Source organism: Corvus kubaryi, unplaced genomic scaffold (genome assembly GCF_017639235.1).
Source record: "Corvus kubaryi isolate FWS band 111438036 unplaced genomic scaffold, C.kubaryi_AGA036_p1.0 37284, whole genome shotgun sequence".
NCBI classification, from domain to species: Eukaryota; Metazoa; Chordata; class Aves; order Passeriformes; family Corvidae; genus Corvus; species Corvus kubaryi.
Window position 1 is genome coordinate 4,184,584 of NW_024581088.1, and position 26,357 is coordinate 4,210,940.

The 26,357-nt window shown below is 43.2% G+C and overlaps 1 protein-coding gene and 1 long non-coding RNA gene across 5 annotated transcripts; one reads left to right on the forward strand and one right to left on the reverse strand.

Moving 5' to 3' along the window:
- The first annotated feature begins 38 nt into the window (after positions 1–38).
- Positions 39–16,777, forward strand: LOC121663568. 4 transcript variants are annotated; one of them, XR_006015676.1, is made up of 5 exons: positions 39–124; positions 5,783–5,949; positions 9,465–9,516; positions 10,048–13,222; positions 13,586–16,777. It is a non-coding gene; the product is annotated as an uncharacterized LOC121663568 (long non-coding RNA). The 4 variants fall into 4 exon arrangements; XR_006015677.1 differs by having other exon boundaries at positions 10,048–10,177; positions 12,405–16,777; XR_006015675.1 differs by having other exon boundaries at positions 10,048–10,177; positions 13,095–16,777.
- IFT22 (intraflagellar transport 22) lies at positions 16,623–19,998 on the reverse strand. The gene is made up of 5 exons (XM_042025970.1): positions 19,899–19,998; positions 19,599–19,678; positions 19,428–19,517; positions 18,585–18,787; positions 16,623–17,651 (listed from the first exon to the last, which is right to left on the reverse strand). The coding sequence occupies exons 1-5, from the start codon at positions 19,935–19,937 to the stop codon at positions 17,503–17,505; spliced, it is 561 nt and encodes a 186-aa protein (XP_041881904.1). The 5' UTR covers positions 19,938–19,998; the 3' UTR covers positions 16,623–17,502.
- Positions 19,999–26,357: the final 6,359 nt, after the last annotated feature.

A 26,357-nucleotide genomic window follows, 5' to 3' on the forward strand; every position in this document is an offset into this window, starting at 1 on the left:
GAGCGGCCGGGCCGGGCCGCCGCCTCCTCCGCCTCATCCTGACAGCGGCCGCCGGCGGCGGGAGGGGAGGACGGGCAGGAGGAGGAGAAGCAGCAGGAGGAGGAGCCCCGCGCAGGCGCCCACGGTGAGACACGGGACCGGCGGCGGCCGCCGAGCGGGGAGGGACCGGGACCGGGACCGGGACCGGGACCGGAGACTGGGGGTAGAGATAGGGAACATGAACCGGAACCAGGGACTGGGAACAGGGACAAAGGCCGGGAACCAGAGACAGGGGACAGGTACAAGGAATAGGGACCGGAATCGGGCACAGGGACCACATACTGGAAACAGGGACCGGGACTGGGTACAGGGACAGAGACAGGGATAGGGACCGGGAACAAGAACTGGGAGCAGGGACTGGCAGCAGGATGAGGGTGGCGGTGGCTTCTCCCGGGTCCCTGTCCGGGCTGGCCCCTTAGCTCCGGGCAAGGGAAAAATCCCCGGGCCTACAGCCCGAAGGCATAATTAATGTTTATTATTCAGGAAGTCGCTTTGAGCAACACCAACAAATTCTGCCCTATAATCACAGAATCACTGAGGTTGGAAAAGACCTCCTAGGTCATCGAGTCCAAGTTGAGACTGACCCCCACCTTGTCACCCTGACCGTGGCACTGAGTGCCACATCCAGTCGTTCCCTGATGTGATGACCCATCCTGAAGGGGATGGAAGCACCCAAGATTCATAAATCCTTGTGGACAAAAGGAACCTCAAAAGTCAGAGGGTCAGCAAACAATCAGAAAGTTTTATTAGTAAATTATTCCACACTTGGCATGGAAATTGGTATGTTAGCCCTTGGCCTACTTTTAGTTGTCACACTTGTCACACTAACAATGCAGCTGTGACCGGGGTGGGCAGTGGAATGAGCCTGTCCTGCCTTCCCCAGCACCCATGGTTGGGCTGTGTTGATGAAGGTTTAGTCCTTTGATGGGTTTTAGTCCTTCCACCTAACTGGGAGAACATGTCTGAACTCCAGGTTTTGCCAATACAATAGTAGATCTACATCATTTGAGCACATGTAAAATTGCAGAAGGCAGAGTTGGAGGAGAAATTACAACACCAAGTCCTTTCAAGGGCAGGATCTGTTACAGCTCACTTTTCTTATGGCTTGCATACCCTAAAATGAGTCACTTTTAAACTGAATCTCACTTGCTGCCACAGTCTTTCAAGCCTTGCTGCCAAAGTACATGCTATAGCAAGGCAGGGGATTCTGCATTTCCTACTAAATTTTTGCTCAGTTAAGCCAAATGCAATCCTGAAAGAGGGAGTCTTTGAAAATTATTCCATTTTGCCCTTTTTGATCAGTTGAGGTAAATCTTCTCAGTCTTTGCCATTGTAATAAAGCAGGCTTAAACTAAATACTTCATTTTTCTGTGTTCCCAAATTGAGACATGCAGGGCTTTCTTCATGGAAATTTGGAGAACCCAGAAGTGTCAGCTGCTCACAGGATTGCTGACTTAGTGACAGGTGATCAAAGGATGAAGTATCTATCACTTGAAGTACATTTACAAATTTGTTAGCTCCTGCTTAGGCTTTTTTATAAGTAGCTGAATGTTACAAGAATTCAGTGCATGAATCTCTCTGAAAATCTAGTCCTGAGTGTAGGAACTGAGCTCTTGAAACTCCACCCTGGTGTGTGTTCATATGAGTACCCCAGAGCACCCATATTAGCAGCTAACTTCATCATGTTCATGTTGAGGCAAAACTCTGACACATTTTGGTTTGTCCAGGATCAAACTCAGTGCAGCACCACTCCTGCTTCAAAAAGCAAGTAAGATAATATCAAGCTTGATATCTGTTGTACCTATAAGTGCTTATTAAGGGAAGAATATAATTTCACTTTCATTCCTTCCATAGACAGGATATTGACTATTGGAATTGCAACATTTCCAAGTCTCTATCAGAACTCTTGAGCTTACATTCTAAATGGGTTTTATATGTAGTTTGAAGAATATAAAAACTCTCAAGGGGCTTGTACTTTTATTTTCCCTTCTTGTTCTTCAATTTAGAGCTGTATGAGCTTTATAGGCGTGGTTCTTATTTAATCTTTCTCCTCTGGACAGTAATTGGACTTGACAGAGGTGAAGGTTTGTGTGGTATCTAATAGACTGTCTTCCAACCTGGAACAATTGAGTAACTTCCTCTGTGCCTCCCAAAGTGTCCCATTTAATTCTACTCACTTGGAGTTGTTATAGCCTTGATCTCAAAGGATTTCCCAACATGACTCAGCTAAATCTTAAAAGAAGTAAAGAAGGTTTAGCAGCAGTTTTCAGTCAGAGGAACAGGTCTTGCAGCACAGAACCAGCAGAGACCAGAAGTCCTGAATTCCAGTCCCCGTGGTGCAAATGTTAGCCAAGTGCAGTATTAAGGAATCAGTGACGCAGGTGAGCAGAGACTATTTCTGGAATAAGCTTCTCCAGAAATAATGCTCCTAAAATCCCATGAATTTTTATCAAATTTACTTGGGCTAAAAGCCTAACATGGGCATTTTCAGCATCAGCACCCCAAGCAGCAGACACGTGTGAATGGAAGATGCATCTTCCTGGAGAGCGTGTGCTGTGTCAGTACAGGTGGAGGAGTAGCTGTCACCTTGCACTCTGCCTGAAATTTAATCCTGCAGGCTCATTGAAAAAGAGGAGTTTGCAGGTTCTGTTTGAGCAGTAACATCCAGGGACAAGCACTGAGTGTGAACACACAGTGGTTGCTGGAGACCAGGAGGAAAATGAAGGGGACTGGGGTTATTTGTTTGCAAAGAGCACATTGAAGTAACTCACATAACATATCTAGGAGAGAAGAGGTATTTTCATTTTACTTGAGGAAAATGAAACAAATAAGTGGAGAAAGAGCTTATTAAATCTGTTTTCCTAATAGGTCTTATGGTTGATTGACTTCTGTGCTTATGGCTGCTCAAGTTCCAGATGAAACTTTCCCTGCTTATTTTTTTGATCATGTAGAAAGATTTTTCTCTTTCTGTGTCTTTGCTTTTGCCTTTTTTTTTTTTTTCTTTACTTGGGGCACTTTAACCTCAACGGAGGCATCTATTTTCATGAAGCTTTGAAGAATGTAATTATCATTGTCCTTATCTGTGACACTAGTCCCAGATCCTGAGGCTGGTTGAGTTACCCTGGCTATGTCCCAGCTCCGTGTCAGGACAAGACCCAGTTACATACATTGTGCTTTCCACAAAGTGCACAGCTTTGGGGGGAGTCCCTGCACACTCCAGCAAGTCCCTCTTTGTGGGGGATTAAAGGGCCAGGGCTGTGATCAGCATGGGGAAGAGCATGATCCCAAAAACTTTGTATTCACAGCAAGTTTGGCTAATAAATGCAGAGTTAATTCCTTTTGTTTAGAGTGATACAAGATACTATTGTTTTATATGACAGCTAAGCCAATTCTACGAAACCCAGAGTCTTTAAAAAGATAAACTAAATTTCTGGACTTGCAAGGCCAAGTCTGCATCTGGTGTGAATCCAGTGGAAACAGGCTGATATATGGGAACTGAGAAGCTGGCCTGTAGCACAGAATCAAATTGGAGATCCAAAAGGCCCTCTGAAGTGCTGTTCCCCATGTCTGCTGCTTGACTGGCCATGAAAAAGTTGGATTCTGTTGTGCCCTTTATGGTGGGAGTTTGCAGTGAATTACAGGCCCTGCTCCCAGTGTAGTTCATCTCTTAAACCACCCACTGCTTAATTGAATTAATCCAAGAAAGCTCTGTAACGAGGTGGATTTGGAAAGCGGCTTTGTGAGTTGCTAAGGCTAAACTCCACTGCACCCACAGGGGAAGAGAATTGCAGAACTCGGGGCCCTCTGCCTCAGCAAGTCGGAGATTTCATCTCCCCCACCTACTCTACCTGGAGGTGTTACACAGTAGAGAGTTGGGTAACAGTCTCCATTGGCCAAACCATGCAATGAAATAATCGGAGAGGAATGTATCAAGAATGTTTCAGATGTTAAAAGGAAACATGTGACCAGAAAAAAAAGTGTGGTTTTAATTCCAGGTGAAGCCTGGGGAAGCATAAGTCACACACATCTTTAAGGAGGGACTCAGTGGTGCAGGACAGTGAGGCTTGGCTTCATTCCAAAGGCAAGTAACAGCCTTGTCCTGCTTGCAAAAGAGAAGAGGAAAACCAGAATTTATTGCTTGCACTGTATGTATTTCTAGGTCTGCCAGATTTTGTCTACTGTTTTTCTCACTTTTTTTTTTATTGTTTAAAATAAACTGCTCAGTTTCCTAAATTTTAAATGTTTATTTTCTTTCTGTTGAGATCGATGGGTCATTAGCATTAAATATTGGTTCTGCAGCTAGGAGTGTTTGTAGGCTTTGGTCCTTTCTTTTTAAAGCAAAGCTTTTGGAGAAAACTTACATTCATCTAAGTATTACCATAAAGAGGCTGGTTAAAAATCCCAAATTAGTCATGCTTTTTGCTTCAAAAGTTATTCTGGAATGCAAGGAATTCAGTCTGGAACAATTACATTATTTGCAATGGTAACTTCTTAGCGAACCCTGGAATAGTTTATGTGGTTAAAAACCTTTTCAAGAGCAACTGAAAAATAATGTTATCCCATCTATTGTTTAAAGGATTCCATGTGGTGCAGTTCTTTGAATATATGGGGAGAAAATGGAGCCAAAAATGAAAATTTGGCAGACAAAAAATCGAAGTGCTTGCATTGGCCCTAAATCCAGATATATACACATTAATGATCTCATTTGAAAGATGTCTATATTAAGATCTTAAAGGTCTCTGTATTCCCAAGGGACAAGCTCATTGAATATTGTGATATACCATGAAACGAAACAATTTTTCTTACTGCAAAATAACCAAGGAATCAGAAATTCAGTCTGTGTGAGTAACAAAGGGCACATTAAGAACACAGTCTTTTGGGTAACCTTGCTCAGCAGTACATCAGAATTGCCATTGCAGGGAGGCACAACTCTGCTTTGTGCTTACACACTCCTTCCTGGGAAGATCTGAAAATATGCCATACCACGTTCAGACCCACTATACCTGCACTAACAAAGTTATCTCCACACACTGCAACTACTGCAATACCCAGTCCAGCATCTTCACTTGAATCGCTGCTGAAGGCACACTTGGACAAAGGCTCCCTCCTGCCAGCTCTGTTATTGCAGCAGGAGGCCACAGCAGAGGAGAGAGGCACCAGCAAGGCCCATATCAGTCACCACACATTTATCAGACCTCACCAAGATAACCCAGCGTGGTCCAGCAGTGGGGACAACGAGGGCAGTGGGACCCCAGAGAGAACTCTCTTGCTTTTCACTTTGTTAATGAGATTATACTTTTAAAAAAACCCAAACCTTAAAATAACAACAGGGTTTCTACTTCTTGAGGCTGTTTTACATGTAAGTACTGCCTGTAGTAGCATTTCTCTAAGCAGCAGCCTGTGTGAGCAGTAGCATCTCATGCACTCAACTCCCTAATCTTGAGGTGGCTGGGTTCGTTAACCTCGATGAGATGAGTCATGTCAGATCTGCAGGACTGGGCCATTTATCCGATTTTCTTCCTCTGAGGCACAAGCAGCTCAGTTATCCATAAATTCTAATGGTCTGCAATGCCCACTTGCCAAGAGGAGGGAGTGTTGCAAGCGCTGTAAAATTCATTGTCCCGTGTGTGTCGTATTAAATGGTGTAGCCAAAAGATTTCCATGTTAAGGCTTCAACAGCCGTGCTCATTTTGGAGTGTTTTGTTCATCCAAGCACTGTTAACCCTCAGCTTGTCTCTTTCAGAACTGTCATTGGAGATATTTAGAAGGACAATACCCAAGAAGACTGAGCAGGCTTTGTGTAAACAATGGACCAGGCAGCTGAAGAGCTGTCATAGGATTTCAGGGGACCACCCAATCTGTGCAAATCCTTCAGATGAGCAAGCCCACCCTCTGAACTGTTTAATCCAGGTAGGATGGCTGGAAAGTGTAATTCAAGGCCTTCCTCCAGGTGGGATTCTTCAGTGATTTCTGAACCTTTTCTGGGGCTGTGCTGATTTCTGCCTAGCCAGAGGTGGTCCAATCCAAATACTTATCAATACAAGTTTAAATCCCACATTGTAGGTCAGTGGGTACATCCAGCTAGTCCAGGTGTTTCTTGTCAATGCCACCCCATCCTTATGAATCCTTTTATTCCCTGTTTTCCCTGATTTCTCCTAAATGTGACAGTGGTCTCTCTATTTGTTTCTTTATTTTGCTAGAGTGCCTTTTCCAGACCTATGTCCCTTAGATGCAGACACACAAAATATTTTGTACTTCTATGGCACCTTCCATTGAAGAAAGAGCCTTTTAGAAGAGCTGGAAGAGAAGGAATTATCTCCAATTTACAAGGCTGAGCAAACTCAGAGAGGCAGCCTGATTTGCCTGGGATGCACAAAAATCAGCAAAAGAAAGGAAAAAAAGCCTGAATATTTATCTCCTATCTCCCTATAGCTTTTTTTGCCATAAAGTATATTTCCTTTTCTTGTTCATTACATCTTTAAAAATACCAAAAATCTTCTGACCTTCTATGAAAAATAACCAAAGACAAACATCTGGTGTAAAATTAATATTTCTTAGCAGGCAAAAAGATCAAACAAACTCATTTTCTGTAGAAGAGAAGAGTCTGATTCTCTCGAAAAGCTGAGATCGCTTCCCTGCCTCACTCAGGCAGCATTAAGAAGCTCCTTTCTCCTCTGAGACCACAGGAGGTTTCACATTATGTTGCTAACCTCCCTCAGATCATCCCCTCCATGCACAATCCCAGTCACATTTACATGCAGACGTAATGTCACTCAGCCCACTTTATGCCACTTACATCTCCCTCGTTGCTATGGGGAACATTGATAAGGAACCAATTAGCAAATAAAATATTTGAGGCCGAATGTGAAAGCCACTGCTTGGTGGATGTGTGTGTCATAGGCAGTGACATTTCACTTGGCATTTGTCCTTACCTAGCTGAGCTTCTTCCACTGAAGCCTCGGCTACATTCTGTGTAGTCAAAACATGCTCTTCTTGGGATTTAGAGGCTTAGACGTGCAACTGTATCTGACCCCGGGGAATTTTTACAGCTCTCAGGAGAAGTGGGATTGCTTAGAAAGCGCTTTTGCGGCATGAAAGTGCCAAGAGCACCATCCAGTGCCTGAGCTGAGTAAACACACAAGAACTCGGTGGCGTTGGGACAGAGGCAGCTCTGCTCATCCCATGGTCCAGCTGCACCTGGTGGGATGCAGGAGGCACAGAAAGAGGCTACAGTCAGTTATAGAAGGAACTTACAAGGGAAGGCTGGCAGAGATGTCAGCCTTTCAGGAGGACAGCAGAAAACCTAGATGGTCTCATCTTTTAAAGAAGAGCTCTGTTCTGAGTTGGAGTTACTGACTGAAGGAGCAAAAGATACAAGGAAGGAGGAAGTGGAGGTGGCAATACATGGGGCTGGTTAAGAAAAGTAGGTGAATTAAATCCATGATGGAAAGGAGCTACTGCAGAGAGAGAAAACTGAGCCAGATACTTATCCTGTTATCCTTCCCCTTTGCAGAGTTGAATCAGCAGAAAGAGACCAGGAGGGTGCAGTGGCAGCTGAGAAAATAAGGGAGAAGTGACCTCAGCTTCCACTGCACAGTCTCAACAGCCTGGTATTGTTTGACAAATGTAGGCAGTCCTGGATTTCAAGAATTAAAATAATTTGGAAAAAGGTTTTGCACAGATGTGTGCAATAAGTAGTAATTTTTACTACATATGGCTACAGGCTGTTAATGGGCTAGAGAGAAGGAACTGAGGAGAACAAGGAGTCCATGAGGCTGAAAAATGGGCACAGGCAAAAATTAACGTTATCTATAGAGAAGTGAACCCAAATAGATGTCCAGGAAAAAGGATGCAACCTTTCCATGGACTAGTAGCTGTGCAATAATCTGTGGAAGCTCTAGGTAAGCAAGGATATATGAATTTGGTATATTATATTTCTTAATCAGGGATGCAGAGTGCTCCAGTTTCGCACAGTATTTGTGATAATACATCATTAATATATCCTCACTAAAACAAGACTGGGTATAATTTAGAAATGCTGCAATCCAAGACAGTTCCTTTGTTGTGTTCAGTGTTCCCAGGAACAGCTTAGCATGTGTTTGCTCTTACTCTTTTTATATTGAACTTGCAGAGCAAAAGTCACTTCTTTGATTAATATTAAGCAGTGTTCTGTTTGTGCCCTGTGGCAGAAGTGCCCAGATGGAGTGGGTTGAGTACTGAAAATACAAGAAGCATTTAATGTTCTGTGGAGCTCTGTTAAAGTTGTCTGAATATAACATCTACTATCAAATCTTTGGATAAATCAGTTTCTGCAAGTACTTGGACTTGCTCTGGGTCTGTGCTTTGTTCCAGCTTTACATTCCCTCCCTTCCTTGTTGCTAGAGCCAATAGATGATGGTTTATTGCCTGGTGCAACCCATTAAAGTCCCTTTGTTGGGGCTTGGCAATTAGTTGAGCAGAAGGAGTGTAAAAATCACTTTGACATCTGTGGGGTTGAAATTGCAACACCGACTTAAGATTTCCCTGGAAGGTTTTTTATCTGTCCACAAGGTGATGGAGAAAGAAGAAAAGAAAGGTTATCCAGAGACTTTGGAAAGATATTGTCTGACGTGTCTGCAGAGTGGGACCCCGTTTGAGAGCCTTTGTCTGCATAAAACATGCCTGCCCACCACAGGGCCCTAGTGGGGAATAGATCCACGCAACATCTCCCTGCCAGGGAAAATGAGTGCTATCCCACAGCTCAGCCCTTCCAAATGCCACTGCCAGTCCAGCCTTATGTGCTAGAAAAACTCCTGTGGAGCTGAGGAATGTGAAGGGAAAACAGGAGCTGTTGGTGTGTCATAGGACTGATGCCGCTCACCAGATGGAGGTGCCCATATTTCAGTCACACAACGCTCCACAGCCCCAGTGTTCCCAAACTCATCCCACTGCTGGGCACAGGCAGGAAGGGCAGGCTCTCACATCACCAGCTGTGACTGCAGAGGCGAGTCAAGAGCTGGTGCATATGGACCACCCAATTTAGAAGGGTTTGAGATGAATCCTTTCACTTTAGGAAATGTTTCAGCTACTGAAGGCCGAGTACACAGAGCTACTGTTACTCTGGCTGAGACTTTGGACATTTGGCTTCACTCTTGCACAGATTTTCCTATGAGTGATATTTTTCCCTGTAAATTTTATCAAATTTACCTGCTCAGAGGCTCTGACTCCTGGAGCTAGGACCAGAGCCATGAAAAAGCACCAAATGGGAATTCCTAAATTGCGTTCAGAGTATTGAAGCAACTGTTTCATGTGCAGTAACCAAGAAAAATGTTTCACAATGTAACATTTTATGCTACTAAGAAAATAAGGTATTTTGAGTTGCATTCCTTTAAGATGTCTTGCTATGTTTAAAGTGCTGGTTTTCCTCTCTTTTGTCTTGTTTTCAGGCTTGATACATCAAGAAAACTTCAGAGGAGTTATTATTGCCTCACACCAATGGTAAGGGGAAAGAGAAGCAAGTTATTCATGTTTAATGTTGTTTTGTGCCAGATGTTTTGCTGGTAGAAATCCATAGCTCCACAGGCACCAATTTCTTCAGGATCTGGAATGTCTGACACAATTTCTTTCTCCTTTCTGGATGGTCTGTAAAGGAAGCTGCTTGATTTTGCAATATTGAATATTCATGCTGAGAAGTTATAAGCAAAAACAAAATAATGAGAGACAGGGTCTCTAATAAGCTTCCTGTCACATGAAGCTCTGGTTCTGGTGAAGCAGATGTGGTTGCTGACTTGTTTCCAAAATGTTTGTTGAGTGGTGATTAGATTCTGTCATACTGATGTTATATCTCTGTGATCTCATTCAATACAAGTAGTTCTGCAAACAGTGAAATATTTTTTTCCTATGGATTTATATCTTGGATTGTGTTTAGACATGGATTCTCTGATATTTAATGGGGATTGAGCTCATTTTAGCCTGTTTCTTCAATGAGAAATGAATAATCTGTCTTAACTTGGCTGTCTATTTTCACAGAACTTGCAAGAATTAAAAATCATAAAATTTAAAAATCTGAGTGGGAATTATGAACCAGTTTCAACATTATATGGGGCCAATTCATTTAAAAAACATAAACATGAGTCTCATTGTCTTACAAAAGCAAAAGGTAAGAATCAGTCTTTATTACTTTGTATTTCCACATTACCTGCTTGATTCTGTTCTGGTTTATTTGTGATCAATCATAGAAGATATGCTTTATTTATAAAGCTGTATGAAATATGGGACTTTTTGCCACATTGAATCTGTATGAAGACATCATTAATTTATACTTGTTACAGGCCACATAAGAGGTCACATTCTCTTTTTATTGTCCTTGCTGGAGCATGGGAAAGAGGTGTCATGATTTTAACTTATATGCTTGCACAGGCAAGTGCAGAGAAAACTAATTCTAAAGGAACAATTATCTATTCTATCACCAGTTCTGGAGAAGGAAATGTAGAATTAAAAGTTATCTTTTGGGTTGCTGAGTCCAGTCTTCTGCTTCTGCAGTAAGCCAAGTTCCCAATCTTTTTCACAAACAGCTTGTGCTATTCAAAAATGTGCTCTTTCCTCTTTGCTGTCTCTCCTATCCTCCCAGTTTCCCACTTTATATGGTGTTTCTTCCAGATTTTCCTTCTTTTGATGGGAAAAAACCTTTTAATTTCCATGGTCAGTTTAGGCATGTTTTTCTTGTTCTGTGAAATTCCTAAAAAATTCATTACTGCAGGTACCCATGTCTGTATAGGGAATAAGGGAGGAAAACCCTTATAAGAGGACAGAAAATCTACACTTGGGTAAATCCTTAAGACTCAAGTCTGTTGGCAACTAGGCTTTAATAGCACTTAGCATAAAGTGTTTGTGTATCTAATAATACCAGGTTTTTCTGGGACTGGCAAATGAATTATTTAGTAATGGAAACTGCATGTGCATGTTTTGGCTTCTGTAGGTTCATGTGATAGAAAACTGTAAGAGTGTCTGGAGGGATCACAACTGCCCAACTTCGTGTCATAGACCCCATGTTTTAGCAGGAATCAGAAATTCCCATTTAGCTGAGTAGAAGAGAGAGAACAGAGTGGCAACTCCCAGCTTTTATTGCTAATGCTTTGTAAAATAACATTTGTGGTCTGTAGATTCAGTTCTGTGCAGGTCTGTGTGACTTAAGATTTATTACACCACTTCATATTTGTGCATCTCTCTCCAATTCCTGGATATGAAAGAAATTAAAGGTCCAAAAGGCTACCTTTACATTAATAGATCCAGAAATACCCAATATTTAACTTCCCTGGACAAAGGAATTGCATCGAGGGCTGGCTTGTCCTGTTAGCATGTGACAGTGTCAGCCCTGTGTGCTGCAAAGCTTCATGGAGCCTTAGAGAATAAAAAAAGAAAAAAGCCAATGAAAAACAGATGGAGTTTTCATTAGATATCACTTTTAATGATCTGCTTTAAAAGCAAAGATACACCATTCTGAGCAGAACGGCCTCATAATAGCTGTGTTTGGGTCCCAGGCTCATTAACTTAGTTACAGATAAGCAAGACTGCAAGATCTTTGTATCATTAGAGGTTCCAGTCAAGCTTGCCTACCATTATTAGAATTCCAAACACAGCAGAACTATTTTGGAGCCTTAACAATAATTTATCCTGAAGATATATCTTTATTTAATGATTCAGGGTTGTTATGGCCTGGCAGTCAGTTGCTCAGTTTCTGGAGTATTACCATTTAACCTAGGTCAGGATAAAAATGCTGGAATATTCATTGCAGGGCAGACCTGAGAGCCTGTTCTTTACAGTCCACTTGTGTGGGACTCTCCCAAATGGTGTCACTGGCTGTGAGGGCTGACCCCAGCAGTCTAGAAAACCTGAAGATCCCTCCTAAAAAGATGGACCCTGCAATCTGTGCCTGTCGGTACTAAATCAACTTTTGACATGTAAAGAACAATGCAATCCCAGGGTTTTAGGAGTAGATGCTTGCTGGCAAACCACAAAAAATGCTTTTGTCTGGAACTCATGGAGCAGTAACATAGCAATGGAGGGTGTACCCTTGTCTGTTATTCCCTCTGAGCAATTTCTCAGAGACATGTTACCAGGATTCAGATAGATTACATGGAACTAGGGGAGAAATAGGCTTTAATTTCCTTACAAAGGGAGGGAGAGACAATAGAACTCAGCAAAACATGTGGCTTTTTTTTGTTTGTGTCTGAGAGTTATGTAAGCAAAACCCAGTGCCCATCTTCAGGCAGTACCCTCTAAAGTGAGACTCACGTGAGAAAATTTGTGGTACCTTTCTTCTGGTATGAGTTGAGAAAATTGCTTTATTACCTCTGCATATGCGTAAATACAGCCTTTGTCTTCAGCTGATCTCCAGATGGGGAGTACAAATCAGAATCCAAGTTTCTCAAAGTTCAAGGAAGTTTGGAGCTGATGTTCTGGTTCACTGCCACCTCTGCAGAAAAATACCTGCATGAATAAAAAAGAAATAAGCCTCCTGTTTTCATAAAAGAGGGACTACAAGGATCAAGCCCAGTGACAGTCTATCACAAACTGCTAATTAAACACTGTTCTGAAACCAGGTTTTTCCCTCCCTGTTAGATAACTTCTTCAACTTCCAGACTAGAGTTATTGGTTGACTAGTTTGTTCACATAGAGTATTGTGCCAAAGCTGCCTTTTAGTTTAGATTATTATAAACAAAGAGAATGTATTAGATTTCCTCTGTTTTTTGTGTCTTTCAGAAAAAAGAAAAAAAAGCTTGTGTTCAAGGTCAAATTATTTCCACATACAATTCAAGGGTAGGGGAAAATAAGCAAAAGGAGCAGATGGTAAATGAGTGCTTTATATTTAGGTTTGTGTACCTTAGTTAGAATGGTCCAGCCCTTTATCAACAGCAGCCCTGCTCTTCTGATGGCTCCTGTTACCTTATGTCCAAGTAAATGCAGTCATTTTTCTTTCTTTGTGGTTTATTTGCAGACATCAAGCATAACCCCTTGCTATGTTGCTAGAGTGAAAAAACCAACACTTCTTATGCAATTGTTTCTTTCTTCTTTAGCCATTCAGTGGCCTTTTCTTGATTCGGTGGCCTTTTCTTGATTCAGTGTATCTTTCTGAGCATGGGTGGCCAAACCTGAACACCACTTGAACAAGTCAGTTCCATCATACTGGTGATTCCAGCACAAGGTGAGAGGTTCCCAACTGTTTGTGAAGAATTTTCACAGGATGAGTTCTCAGCAAATTCTGAGCAGGTGCCTTTCCAAGGTATCTGGTTATACAAAGCTCAGTCACCCAAGGGGAAACTTGTCCTAAGTAAATAACCTGTGTGGATCAATGCAAAAATGCAAGTGACAAAGGGCTTGCTTTGTACATGGGAATTCATCCCTGAACTGCTCAGAGTAGCAGCACATGGTGTCTGGTACTCCCTGGTGCCATGGTATCCGTGTGTGCACGAAGAGCACCAACTAAAGCTTAGGGAATTACTGCTGCAGTGTTTCTAGCACCTTGGGGAAGGCAACTTCTCAACAAGGTAAATTGGTATTTTGGCAGATCTTTGCTGTACCAAGTGTTCCACCAGTGAAGAATTCTGGAGAAGTGGTAAGAGAAATACAACTGACCTCCAGAGCAAGGCACTCCTGTTGGAAATTGAGTCATTTAAGATCTGATTTTAAGAGGTCCTGGATACCTTCTAGAAGTTGCTTTGTAAAGCATCTGCATGTCAGCACCCTACATATTTTAAACTGAACATGCAAAACCCCAGCATGGATGGGCACTCTTCAATGTGGGGGCCTACGTGACTCCCTTTTAGTCACTTGGCAACACAATAATAGAAATAGGAACATGGGATTTCTTATGTCTATTGTGTCCATTAGAACAATACTGCTGAGAGCAACTGAGACCAAAGGCCTGGCCTTCAAAATATATGACTTGAAAAGAAAGCTGCATTGTTTTGGTAAGGTCCAAATGTATTTCATTCAGCTTTGCTGCTACTCCCAAAGCTTAGTTGTAAACAAGTCACACATCTGGGTAGCACTGTCTTCATCATCACCAGGAATTACTGGCTTCACAATGTTGTGTGTGTGCAGAAAACAGCTTGTAAGAGATAACCTGAGCAAACTCTTATGATTGAAGAGTTTAAATATCTTCAGTGATCAGTCTGCAAAGTAGCCACAGTCTTTAACTTTATGGATGTAACCCTGAAGTCTTGAAATTCTGCATTTTAGCCCTGCAGGGTTCCTCTGATTCTGCTCCCTATCAAATTTCCATGCTAACTCTTTGTCCAGACAGGTCACTTGTCCAGAGCAATGATGTATGAACTGCTCTTGTGGGAGGTGAGTGTGAACTTGAGTAGAACTCACGGACAGCTATCAAGAGTTTTGTAGCTATACAGCAATAAAACTTTGAAAATCATACCTGTATATCATAAATAAAATGAAGTAAGTTGTCAGGATTATCATTACTCAGTGCGAAGTGACAAAATAATGTTGCACCTGAATAACTTCTGTTGAAGTGACAGATTGTTTTCTCATTGCATGGTTGGCATATCCTGGAGACTTTGGATTCTGCACTGTGGAGGCTGAATTTATTTGAATTAATTAATATTTAAAATGTTCCATGCCCCTGATTCCAGCCTCAGTTCCCAAAACCATGACAGAAAAACCACTGGAACAAACAGTCACTGAATTCCAGTATGGGCAGGGATCCACAGAATGGGACAGAGAACTTGGAGACTCCCAATTTGTGCACAGCTGATACAAAGCCAGGGTTCGGGGTTCAGGGCTGCTGACAGGATGAGAAGGGGACATGATCTGTTCACTCTAAGAGACTGAGGACACCTGGAGAAGACTACATTCTGGAGGAGTTGACAGACTTCACCAGTTGTCTGCCTTCCTCTTCTTGGAAAGGCCATTCCAAAAAGCCTTTGCAAACTTCCCAGCGTGGTAGTAAGGCAAGGTCCTCAGCGTGGAAGAATAAAATAAAGAGTGCTCTTGCTGCAGAGCTGCTGCTCTCTTCTGCTCCTAAATTGTTGCTACTCTTAGTCAAACCCACAGCTTGCCAGCTGATTCATGGCTGATTACCACATGCTCCCAGTTTCCTTTACACTTGCCTGGCACTTCCTTGGCCTCCCAAGCAGAAATCTGGACAGAGCACAGAACAGCCCCTTACCAAGAGACACAACTGCACCCCACAGCCTGAGAACACCAGGATGTGGCATCACTCGGAGCTCTGCAGGCCCTGAGAGCTCCAAAAGGCAGAGACAGAGACCCAATGTGTGTTCCTTGGCATTCTCACACCTCTCTCTCTACTGGGTGTCCCTGATGGCCTCCTTCATAAATCATTAATAAAAGATACTTTGAATAAATACTTTCTCTGTTATCTTCTCCAGTACGAAGGATTAATTTTGCATGAGTCTATGCCTTTACTGTTCTTCACCAGTGACAGAAATTAATCTCTTGGCCAGATTTTATGAATGATGTTCCACATTTATTGTGTATTATGAACTTTTTGGATGATATAAAGTCAAGTCTAGGCATCTGTCTTTGGTTCTAACACTATTTTTCTTCTGTGATGAACAGCGTACTGCAGTCTATAGATACCTGTAATTTACAACCCTTTTTTTGAGTTTAAAGTAAGATCATGATTAACATTTTATATGAAGCAAGGTGGTGAACAGGAGAGTTCATTGACATTTCAACCCTGGAATCACCCAAACACTGTTTTACATTCCAAATAAAATATTTGGTGGGTTTCACACCAGTCTTTTATCAGTGAATATCACAATGTTGCTGTTGGGGAGAACTGAATTTATTAAGGCAGTATATTTTAAAAATTGGCTCCAGCACCACACAGCTGGCAACAAGGAAAAAGTAATCTAAGGCAGCATGTACAAAACTGTTCTCTAGTTAGACTGTGAATTTTCCAATAACTGCCTCCAACAGACCACCCTACGACACTGACTGCAAGCACAGAAAGCCTGATTGTTCAAAAGTCATATAAATAAAACGTAGATGATGAAATGCCAACCTCCCACTATTCACCTCCAACCTATTCTTTTCATCTTTTTCTGCTTATTTTACTTGTTTCTTTCCTGGTGTCCTTCCTCTCACTGATGTTTTCCTTCTGTACCACCCTCTTTGCCTCCCAGAACCAACTGTAGCTTTTAGCTTTAATGGCAAAACAGGAACTGGAACTGTTCAAAGATCTTTCATTCTTTCACCTCCTGCCCCCTTTGCACAAGGACAGGCTACTCACTACTCAGAAAAAAACTACGAAAATAGGAAAAATAGTAGAGTAATTAACCTGGATCACTGAAAAACCCAAGAATCTCTCACTCCTGTTGTCTTGAACTAAAATACATGAAGAACTTCCTGGTTTATAACATACTTTCTCTAAAGGATGTTTTCTGAAAGACAGTGTCAATGTGGTGTAATTTCTTTGGCTACTTGGGTCCAAGTTTTTGTAAATGTCTCTTGTTGTAGGCTGAAATGTACTACAACTTTATCATTATTTTCCTTACTAAAAATTAAACAAGTTGCTAAGAGTTACACAGACCCATAATTAACTTCCCCATTAAGAACAGAAAGGATGCATTTTTAAAATGTTTTTATTGCCTTAGTAATGCATGTTACAAAAAAAATGTCTTCTGCAGCAAAACACACGAAGAACAGGGATGAGTGCAAACCAAACAAATCAGAAAGTAAATTATCTATGAAACCACTTATTTCAATGCAACAGGGAACAGTAAAAGTTTTGAAACAGCTTTTCCTCCTCTGGAGATTGCAGAACTAATTGGAGCTCCTGACACAAGTCAAAATATTGCACTAAACCAAGACTTAAATTCCTTCCTCCCAAAGAGGCCTAAACATTGTCCTCACAACATGTTTATTTTGTTGGAATAGAAGAGAAACAGTCCAGAGAAAGACTGCAACCTGCTCTGTCCTGCCAAGGCAATGGCTGTGCAACGTGCTCTCTTCAAGAGAAAGACAAGGACAACTTGGAACATAAAAAAGTGGATTCCACACCATGACTGCTTGTCAGATCTCTATTCCAATCAGTTTGTACTGACTTCCAAAGACAAGACTTCTCCAGCAACCCAGCTAACACGAGCACTTTGCCCAGATGCTTCAGCAGAACTCCAAGTCTTATGCTCTGTCAGGCTTCCTTCTCCAAGCACCCCTGCACAAAGGAATTCTGAAGCCATGACCCATATTCTGTATTTTGGTCCACACTAACATAGTAACACCTTCCTGTGCCTCTGATGCCAAAGTGCAGCTACAAAGTTACTCGAATTCCTAGATGTGCAGCCACCTCCTTGGCACGACAGTTCACCTGACGTCAGCACTTGTTTACAGACTGAAGTATTTGGAGCCTGACAAATTCTCCTTGGGAAGGTCTGTTCACAGGCTAGTATAGCTTACAAAGGGAAAATCATATTTTTTCTTCCTTGTTCAGTATTTTTTAAAATATTATGAGATAATTGACATTTCTTCCCTCTCTCTGCTCTCATTCATTATGGTGATAATGCTTCTGAAGTACTTGATAAATTCCATCCGAACATCTTCAGGATCTTCCTCTAAGTTGGAATGTATCAATTTTAGCTTGTTCAGTGGATAAGCTTTGAAAGTAAATAAAAATAATTAGTTATATTGCTTTTATAAAAGAAATATTCACAATCAAGGTCATGAGACAGCTCATGCTGAAGTCAGCTAGAATTCAGTGATACACAGTGTTTGACACCCCAGATAACACAGAGCAGGACAAGAAGAAATGCAGCATAGTTTGTCAGTGCTGCAAACAAATACAGCCTACTGCCAGATTAAATTCTTCCAAGCTTATTATTATTGAAGCCTTAAGTCTGGTTTTGGTCTCAGATTCAGTTAAGCAGAATTAAAGAAATTGAGCACTGAACTGCAATTTTACTATTAAGTGATATGATAGTCTTTGAGTACTTCAAAATAATGGAATGATATTGTTGTATTAAATATGTATTAATATATTAATGCTTATAACAAACATGTGCTTGCTTGAACACTGGAACAGGTTGCCCAGAGGGAGTGTGTGTTTTCACAGCCGTAAAGAGTCACAAATAATTTTGCAATATCTAATGAACCTATTGCTAATTTTAAGATGCAGCTCGTTAGCCTTTCATTTCAAAGGGCTCCTGTTCTTTTGATTGACAAAATACAGACTTAAATGCCCTCAAAAGTGTCAGTTACCAAAAAAAATCCAATGTAAGAACCAAACTACTACTGATGAGGAAATATGGCAGTTCTAATTTCTGGCTCAGCTGCATACTCAGTTAGAGAAGCCACTCAAACTTTTCTTGCCTTGCCTTTCCTTTCCCTTTCTTTATTTTTGTGAAACAGGAATATTGCTCATCTCCTAGATGACCTTTGAAATCCATTATTTCTGTTTTTGCAAAGCACTTTAGTGTTCTTCAATCAACAGATTTAAATGAAAAATGCAAGCCACAAGTTATTAACAATTTTAAAGACACAAAGATCAATGAAAAACTCTGAGCTACAAATGGAGTTTTTCATCTCCTTACCCAAGGAGAGGTTTTCCATGTCCCCTGCACTGCCTGGCTTGTGATGTGCCACCAAGAGACACTGACTGTCAAGCAGTGGCTGCTGCTGCACGAAGCACGAGTACCACATTTCAATTTCTTTCAGGTGGCTGGGCAGCTCAGGGTTGAAGATGATTATTACACCATGAGAGTCCTTCATCAGAGCTGGCCAGCATGTTTCAAACCTTGAAAAACACAGAAAATGGCAAGACTTACAGCTGGAGAGCAGAAACATGCACTCAAACTTCCTCAAGTTTTCTTCCCTCCTCAAGAACACATTAAGTACTTTTTTAACTATAACATCAGTAACCTTGCCAGTTAGACATCATATTCCAAGTATTTTGACTTATGATAGTTGATTCCATGATTTTCTAATTTGAAGATTTGCTAACAAGGTAGAATTTAGTCAAATGCTCACATAAAACCTAATTAAACATTGCCCTAAGAATGGATCTGTCCCATTCTCAATTCCATCCTTTAGAAATTAAGGCCTCAATGATACGCATACATTGTTTAAAGTCCACTCACATAATTTAAAGGAGATGAAGGCAATTACAGAGTGGGCCTCTGTCTCCTGTATCTATAACTTCATTCCAGGAGTTGTGGACTTTACTGTTCTAGTCAGTCCTTATCCAAAACAGAGTTCAGCTGTGATCATGGCAGAGAGTATCTAGTGTTTACAGCAGAAACTATAAAAATATATTGGGGTAAAGAGTCAGGAGTACTCCTCATGACAGATAACTGGTTTGGGCCTTATGTATGAATATCTTGTAAACAGAACTATTAGGATTCAGTAACCTGGAGGCAGTAACCATGCTGGCTTACTTTTGATCACCACTGCAATCCCACAGCTCGAATCGACACCCAGGTCCCTTGTTGTTCCCATTGAGGTTTGGCTTCTCATACTCCAGGATCCTGCGGAAATGATGACCAACAATGGGATATGATCCCACACGGTGGCACAGCAGAGCTCGGGGCTCCCGGGGCCTCGCTCACCTGACCCCCTGCGTCGGGCTGTAGCTGCCGATCCCTTCCGTGCTCTCGGACACGAAGTTTGCCAACACAGACTTCCCAGACTGGCAGAACGCGGGGGTGAAAGACACACGGAGGAACTTAATGTGCCAAAGCCACGACGACGGTGTTCACCCAAACCCCCCGCGCCATCCCTCCCGCTTAGCCCCGGTGCGCGCAGGCGTGGTCCTCCCGCTTCCTCCTTCCCTCCCTCTCGCCACAGGGACCCTGCGGGGCTCGGCGGTGACGGCCGGGGGGTGCCGGGGGGTCCCGGCCTGCGCTCACCTCACGGGGCCCCACCAGCAGCACCTTCGCCCTCAGCATGGCGGGCGGGCACGGCGCCCCCGCGCGGCCGTTGCCGGGCAGCGCGCGGAGCGGAGGGAGCGCGCGGCCATTGGCTCTGCCGCCTCACGTGACGGGCGGGGCGGGGCGGGGCGGCGCGCGGCGGCGGCTGAGGGGGCCCGCGGGGTGTCCGCTCTGCGTCCCTTTGTGTCCTTTTGTGTCCCCGGGCCGGCCCAACTGTGTCCCCTTCGTGTTCCCGCCCTTTCCGCGCTCTCTTGCCTTTCCGTCCCCTTCGTGTCGCTCTCCGTCCTCTCAGTGTCCGGCTCCGTCCTCGTGTCCTCACTCCGTCCCTGCTGTGTCCCCTTTGTGTCCCCAGACTGTCCCCGCAGCGTCCCTGTTGTTCCCTTATTGTGCCCACTGTGTCCCCGCTCTGTCCCCGCAGTGTACTTGCTTCGTCCCCGCTGTCCCCGCACTGTTGCCCCGCTGTGTCCCTGCTCTGCCCGGCCTGCTCGTCGGTCTGCTGGAGCGAGTACGGTCACAGCAAAAGAGCGAAGGGATCCTTCGCAAGCCACCCCCTGGTCTGGCCCAGGGCAGCCTTGGGAAGGGGGAAATCCTGGCACTTCCCGGCTGCTGCTTCCAGCAAGGGACAGGATTTCCAGCCACTGAGGTGTGTGACCCCTGAGCACTGACCAGGGGAGGAGCAGCTGATGCCTCTGAGGGCAGAAGTGGGAGAAAAGTGGAAGGTCCATCTCAGACCATTTTTCTGCCCATGGATACCAAACTTTGAACCATGAGAAGATAAAGCCCACGATTTCTGTGCAACCTTTCAGGGTCCAAAAGTCAATGAAAGTTGGAATAGGAACCACTAAGCCCACTGGTGCACCCTGGTATGCTGGCAACTTCCATTCAATGCTCCTCCTGCGTTGGCCCCAGTGCCCTGGTAGCCAGCCCTGGAGGGATGAAACAGGCAGAGGTCAGTGCCCTTTTCCAGAGTCCTCTGTTAATGTGGTCTTCAGACTATTCTGCACCTCTCTGGTGTCCCTCACTAGCTCGAGCAGTGCTCTCCTTCCTTGTTTCATTGCTATTTTAACTGCAGATTCTCCTTGGGAGGATGATGAAGCCAAGCTCTTGAAGATTCTTATTAAGGCTTGTTAGGGGAAGCAAGAGGCTTTTTGAAATGGCAGCTTCTAAGAAAATAAAACATCTGGCAGACAGATGTGCTGCTTCAGAGCTGTTTAGTGCCCAGGTACAATAGCACTTCTAGACAAGCTTTCAAATAGGGCCTCTAGGCGCTACCACAATGTAAATGTTTATTACCAGTACGGCTAATAAATGTGAACCAGAAATGCTCTGCTCTCACTGAGGGGGTACAGTCTTCTCTGTCACAGTGGAGACTCATTTTTTGTTTCGCTCCTTATGTAGGGATAGTTTATAGTGGTTCAGTGTGGCAGTGGCATCCTGATGTTCACACAGTATTTTAAACTTCAGAAAACCCTTTCTGTTCAGGTTCATGGGACTAAGACAATGAAAAAGCAGTAGCTGCAACTACCCATGAAATTGATTCTACTGTAGCAGACTGGATGTGTGTTTTCTGTTTGTGAAGATTTGTGTGTGATTCGGGACCAAATTCACCATTGTGAATTGTGTGCTGGGACAACTCATAGTTAATCCTTTCTGCAGCTTTGTTGTTTTCCACATTTCAGACTCGCAACTTCCAAAGGAAAGACAGAAAGGGTGGCCCAGAGAGAAGAACCAGGACTTGGCTAGCATGTGGTATTAGCTGACACTAGCACACGAAGAGAAATGTCTTATAAAGGGTCCTATTGTGGACAGCAGCACAGAAGAAGGGGAAAAAAAGCATAAGAGGTAACTGAAACTGGGTAAAACTGGCTGTTTGTGCAGCTGCCCAGAAAGCAATTAGGATTAATTTTTAGATGGAGTGTCAGATAGGGTCTTTGTGTGTTTATATTAGCCACTGAAGAGTAAGGAGAGCATAGCTGACTAAGGGTACAATTTTTGGATTTATCCATGTGATTTAGGGTTTGCAGTCACTTTAGAAAGTGGAAATTAAGCTTTCAAGCCACTTAGGGTGACTGTTTTCAAAGGCATCTAAGTCAAGCACATTTGATGTTATCAGCATCTGCATTAGACATATGGGCAAAACTATGTTAGTTCCTGGTGCATAGTTTGCTGAGAGCACACGTGTGTAAATCATTTTCCTTCACTGATTTAAAACTCTTTGTCAGACTGCAGCAGAGAGAAAACCCCAGCAGTAAGTGAACTACTTCCAGACAATGCTGGTAATGGTCTTTATGTCTTGCATTTATTAGATGGCAGGTTTTCCACCATAATGTTTTGGTAGCAAGCAAAAAATATCATCTTCAGGTGATTTGCCTTGTAAAAATCCTCCTTCTTCCTTCAAAAGCCAAAAGCCACTGCAAGGTATCAATAACATTTCAATAAAGCAGTTTTTCCCTCTAGAAATGCCAGTGAGAACTTGAGTGAGAGACAGTGATTGCTGTGTGGGGGCAAGTGATGCTTTTTGCCTGAATTGCAGATCAGAGGATATTTGCCTCCAAGGTAGAGACCCATTGGTTTTACTGGAAGCAGCAGTAAAATGTAATGCCAGCCAGCTTTCAGATAATACTTGAGCACTTGCAAACCATTCAGTCTTTCAGAGAGCGATATTTTAAGTTTGCATTGTATTTCATTTAATGTGGCACATAAAAATTTTCCTATGAAAACAACTCAAAAAAGTTTTTTCATAAGCATTTGCAGCTCAGTATTGGTACTTTGTTTAATGTACTGTAGCAATGTTTCCAAACTTTGGAAAACATGCCCTGGAGCGCTCCGGTTGTGTGTGAAAATGCTGCCTGGGTTAGAAGTACAACCACATGGCACAGCTCACCGAGAAGGGAAGGCTCTGCCTGGTTGCTGTGTGTTGCATGACATTTATTGTGTGTGTGCACAAACAGCTCTTCAGTGGGCGCAGACAGGGACCTGCATTACATCGTCCATTTATTTATACTGGTTCACCTGGGGGCAAGGCATGGAATACAGGAATTGAGAGGAAGGAACAGCTATTTTTGAGCATTGTAGCCTGTTACTAAAAATTAAGGAGAAAATCAATATTGTAGTCTCGAAGCTTGTTGCTTAAGAACCTCAGGGCAGGGATGTGTCTCTGGGGCTCAAAGCACAGTTGATTAAGTAAATGATGGTTTGGATGAAGTGTGGCTGCTCTCTGGAAGAATCTTAGGGTGAAGCTATGGCAAGAGACTAAAGGGAAACGACATTAAGGTGCATTGAGAGGGGTGCAGTGGAGTCCTGCTCTTTGTCACCAGTCTGCAGGGCAACACTTGGTTCAGTCTCTCTCAGGAAACCTATTCTGGAATCAACAGGAAAAGCTAATGCAAAACCTTATTGCTTTGTTCATGCCAACAGATTGTCGAGGACTTCAACTCTGATTGATCTGTGGCCTCAAAGTCTTTCCAGGGGAGATGAGGATCTTTATTTCCATTTTATAGATGGAGAAACAAAGCAGAGACGTAAAAACAAACCCAAGGAGCATCAGCCTGCCTCTATGGCCCCCCCAAGAAAAGACACCATAGTGCTCTGATTTGTGAGTCGCAATATGTGAATCCAGAAGTAGGAGTTCGTTTCCATGGTTTAAATCTTCAGGTACAGCTGCAGATGATGCCTCTGATAGACGTGTTCCTTATTCTAAAGTCCGTGGAGCAACAGTAACACCTAGTGGCTGAATGTGCCAGTCTGTTCCTCCTTCCTTTCCTTCCTTTCAAGAAGTAGAGTTGGAGGGCACGCGGTGTGATTGACAGCTTTGGCTTGCAAGGCCAACACTTAGGATCTTCAGGGATTTGCCATTTTCCTTTCAACCCCCCACCGCATTCTGTTTTCTATTAAAAGTGGTAGATGAAATATGAAACTCTTCCTCCCACCTCCCAACCCCCTTCACTTTTCTAGCTTATGGAGGAGGTTGTTCCAGTCCATCTTGATCTGTGGGTGGGTGGGCTGTGAGTGACCAAGCCTACTGCTTCCAGCTTGGAGCACTCAGATTTCTGTAAGGAATCCAAGCTTTTTCATTTTCTTTTTCTTTTTCTTTTGGTCGGAAAAGGATCAAGCAGATCATCTGGTGGAGGTTGGTGACCTCAGTCCATTTGATAATGTGGTGTTAACTTGCCTGCGTTAAGGCAGACCAAACCAATCAGTTCCAAGAAGTACCATTTCCTAAAATGTGGTGTGTGGGATTGTTTGCCACAATCTACTGGGAATGCTAATTCATCAGAGAGGGACCCCTAGAAAAACAGCATTAAGGAGGAAAGAACCCACAGCTGTTTATTATGTTAGCAGGAGAACCCTTCAGAGGGTTTTCACTGCCCCTCACAGGGGAAGGTTTCAGTTTTTCCATGGAAAAAAAACATTAAGCAAAAGTAGGTCTGCTAAAGCCCAGATCATTTGCATTTATAAATAGACCCTCCGCTCTTTGTGGGAATTACAGTACTGAGACACTATGGGCTTGTCATATTCATGCTGTTTAATTTTAGGCTTCTGGTTTAGGTATTCTGGATTACCATTGGAAGCATCTGTTTAGGAGTCTTCATTGCCTGTTGACAGAGCCTGAACTCTAATTTACACTGGATATATGCTCTTTTACATATGACATTAACTTGTGTCACCACTCAAAGATTAGTATTTGCCTCCCTTTATATCCCCAGTTCTCCATCCAGCTTCCTCCCAATTACCTGTTGAGATGGAACAGATTAAATTGAGAACTAGCCTGATGGCTCTGGAATTAAAAAAAGAAAATAAAAGAATCAGCTCCACAAACCCATTTACTGCAAAACTGCACAAAAGGCTGGTGCTAACAGAAAAGGACCAGCAGGGGTGTGGCCAAATGGGACAAGGATGGGACCATTTCTTTTGGCTTCTGTGAGGATGTACCTGGAATTAAAGCATGCTTTCATAATTCATACCGTTAGTCAGACCTCCTAAATTTGTGTTCCCAATACCTGTTTGTGAGGGTAGGCAAAGAGAAACACAGCCTGATGGTGAGAAATGAGGAGTATTGTGCTGGGATGTGTTGGGCAACCTTTACTCTTAAAAGAAGGAGCGTGGCAGCCTTGTTGGGCGGGGTGAAAAATCTTCCTTAGTATTTTGTAAAAATGCTGTCAGAGGTGGCAGACCTGAAAGTACTGAAAGAAGACAATCACAGGGTAATTGTTGTGTGTGATTCACAAGGGCCCTTGGAACCTTTTCTATTAGACCCGTATGCTTTTTGTTTTGAATACAAGATTTCAAAGTCAGCTTTGTTTCTCACTGGCAGCTGTGGTGTTTGCCACCCGTGTTGGTCTGGGAAGAGACGGCATTTATTAACGTTGTCTGATCTGGTTATTCACTCAAGGCCAGACCCTCAATGACTTCATAGAAAGAAAGCAAAGCAGTGTGTAGTGTCTTTAGAGAGACTGCCATGTGCCCTATAGGAGAGGAGAGCCCACTGACAGGAAGATTTTGTTTTCTCTCAGTTTCGTTCTCTGGTTTGACTTATGTGTTACTTTGGAGTTTGTGGGCAAGCACAGGAGTTCCTTAACCCCACGATCCTTCCAGGCATTATGTTTCTGCTAACACCCTGGGTCAAATCAGCTGTCTTTTCGCATGTCTCACATTCATTTTCATTTAAGGCTCAATTACCTCTTGGCAATATGCCATTAGTGACAACAGATTTATACCAGCAATTAGTATGTTTTGAGAAGTCTGGAATAAAATCCTTGCTCCTTTGCTTAGGTACCTGGATGCAGTGATGAATTCTTAACTCTACACCTGTCATAGGTTAGCAAGCATAGTCCCGGAAGGGACGTCCTTGCTAAGGGGTGCTTACAGTTTCCTCTGGGAACTGACAGAACCTATCAGCTGGCCAGTTTGAATATGGACAATTCTCTAAGCCACTTAAAGTTGTGATCACCTCTGTGATCCACATTTAAGAATAGGCAAACGCCCCCTCCAAGCTCTCTCTCGTTTCCGGCACTGGGACAGGTGGCTGCAGGCCCCGTGTGGGGGCCAGTGGGCCCGGCCAGGCCCTGCCTGGGCCAGGCCGGGCCGGGCCACGGCCATCCTGAAGCCATGGACCTGTTCCAGCCGTGGAACCCCCCCCACTGCCTTGCCGTGGGCAGCCGGAGCAGCTCGGCTCTCCCCCCTCTCCACTGCGATAAGAAAAATTCAACATTCCAGCTGCAAAGCTGCAAGGCCGAGGTGAGATTAACCCTTTTCATTGCTGTGAAGAGCTGAAAACCTGAGGGAAGAGAGAGAGGAGATGCTTAAAGCTGAAATTCTGTTGTGAAGCTATGATATATCAGAGTATCCTGTTGTAATTTCATGAAGATATGGGGGGTGGAGTGTTCAATTCGTGAGCAAAAGCACCTGCGCTGAGATAGGCAGATGCTGACGCAGCTG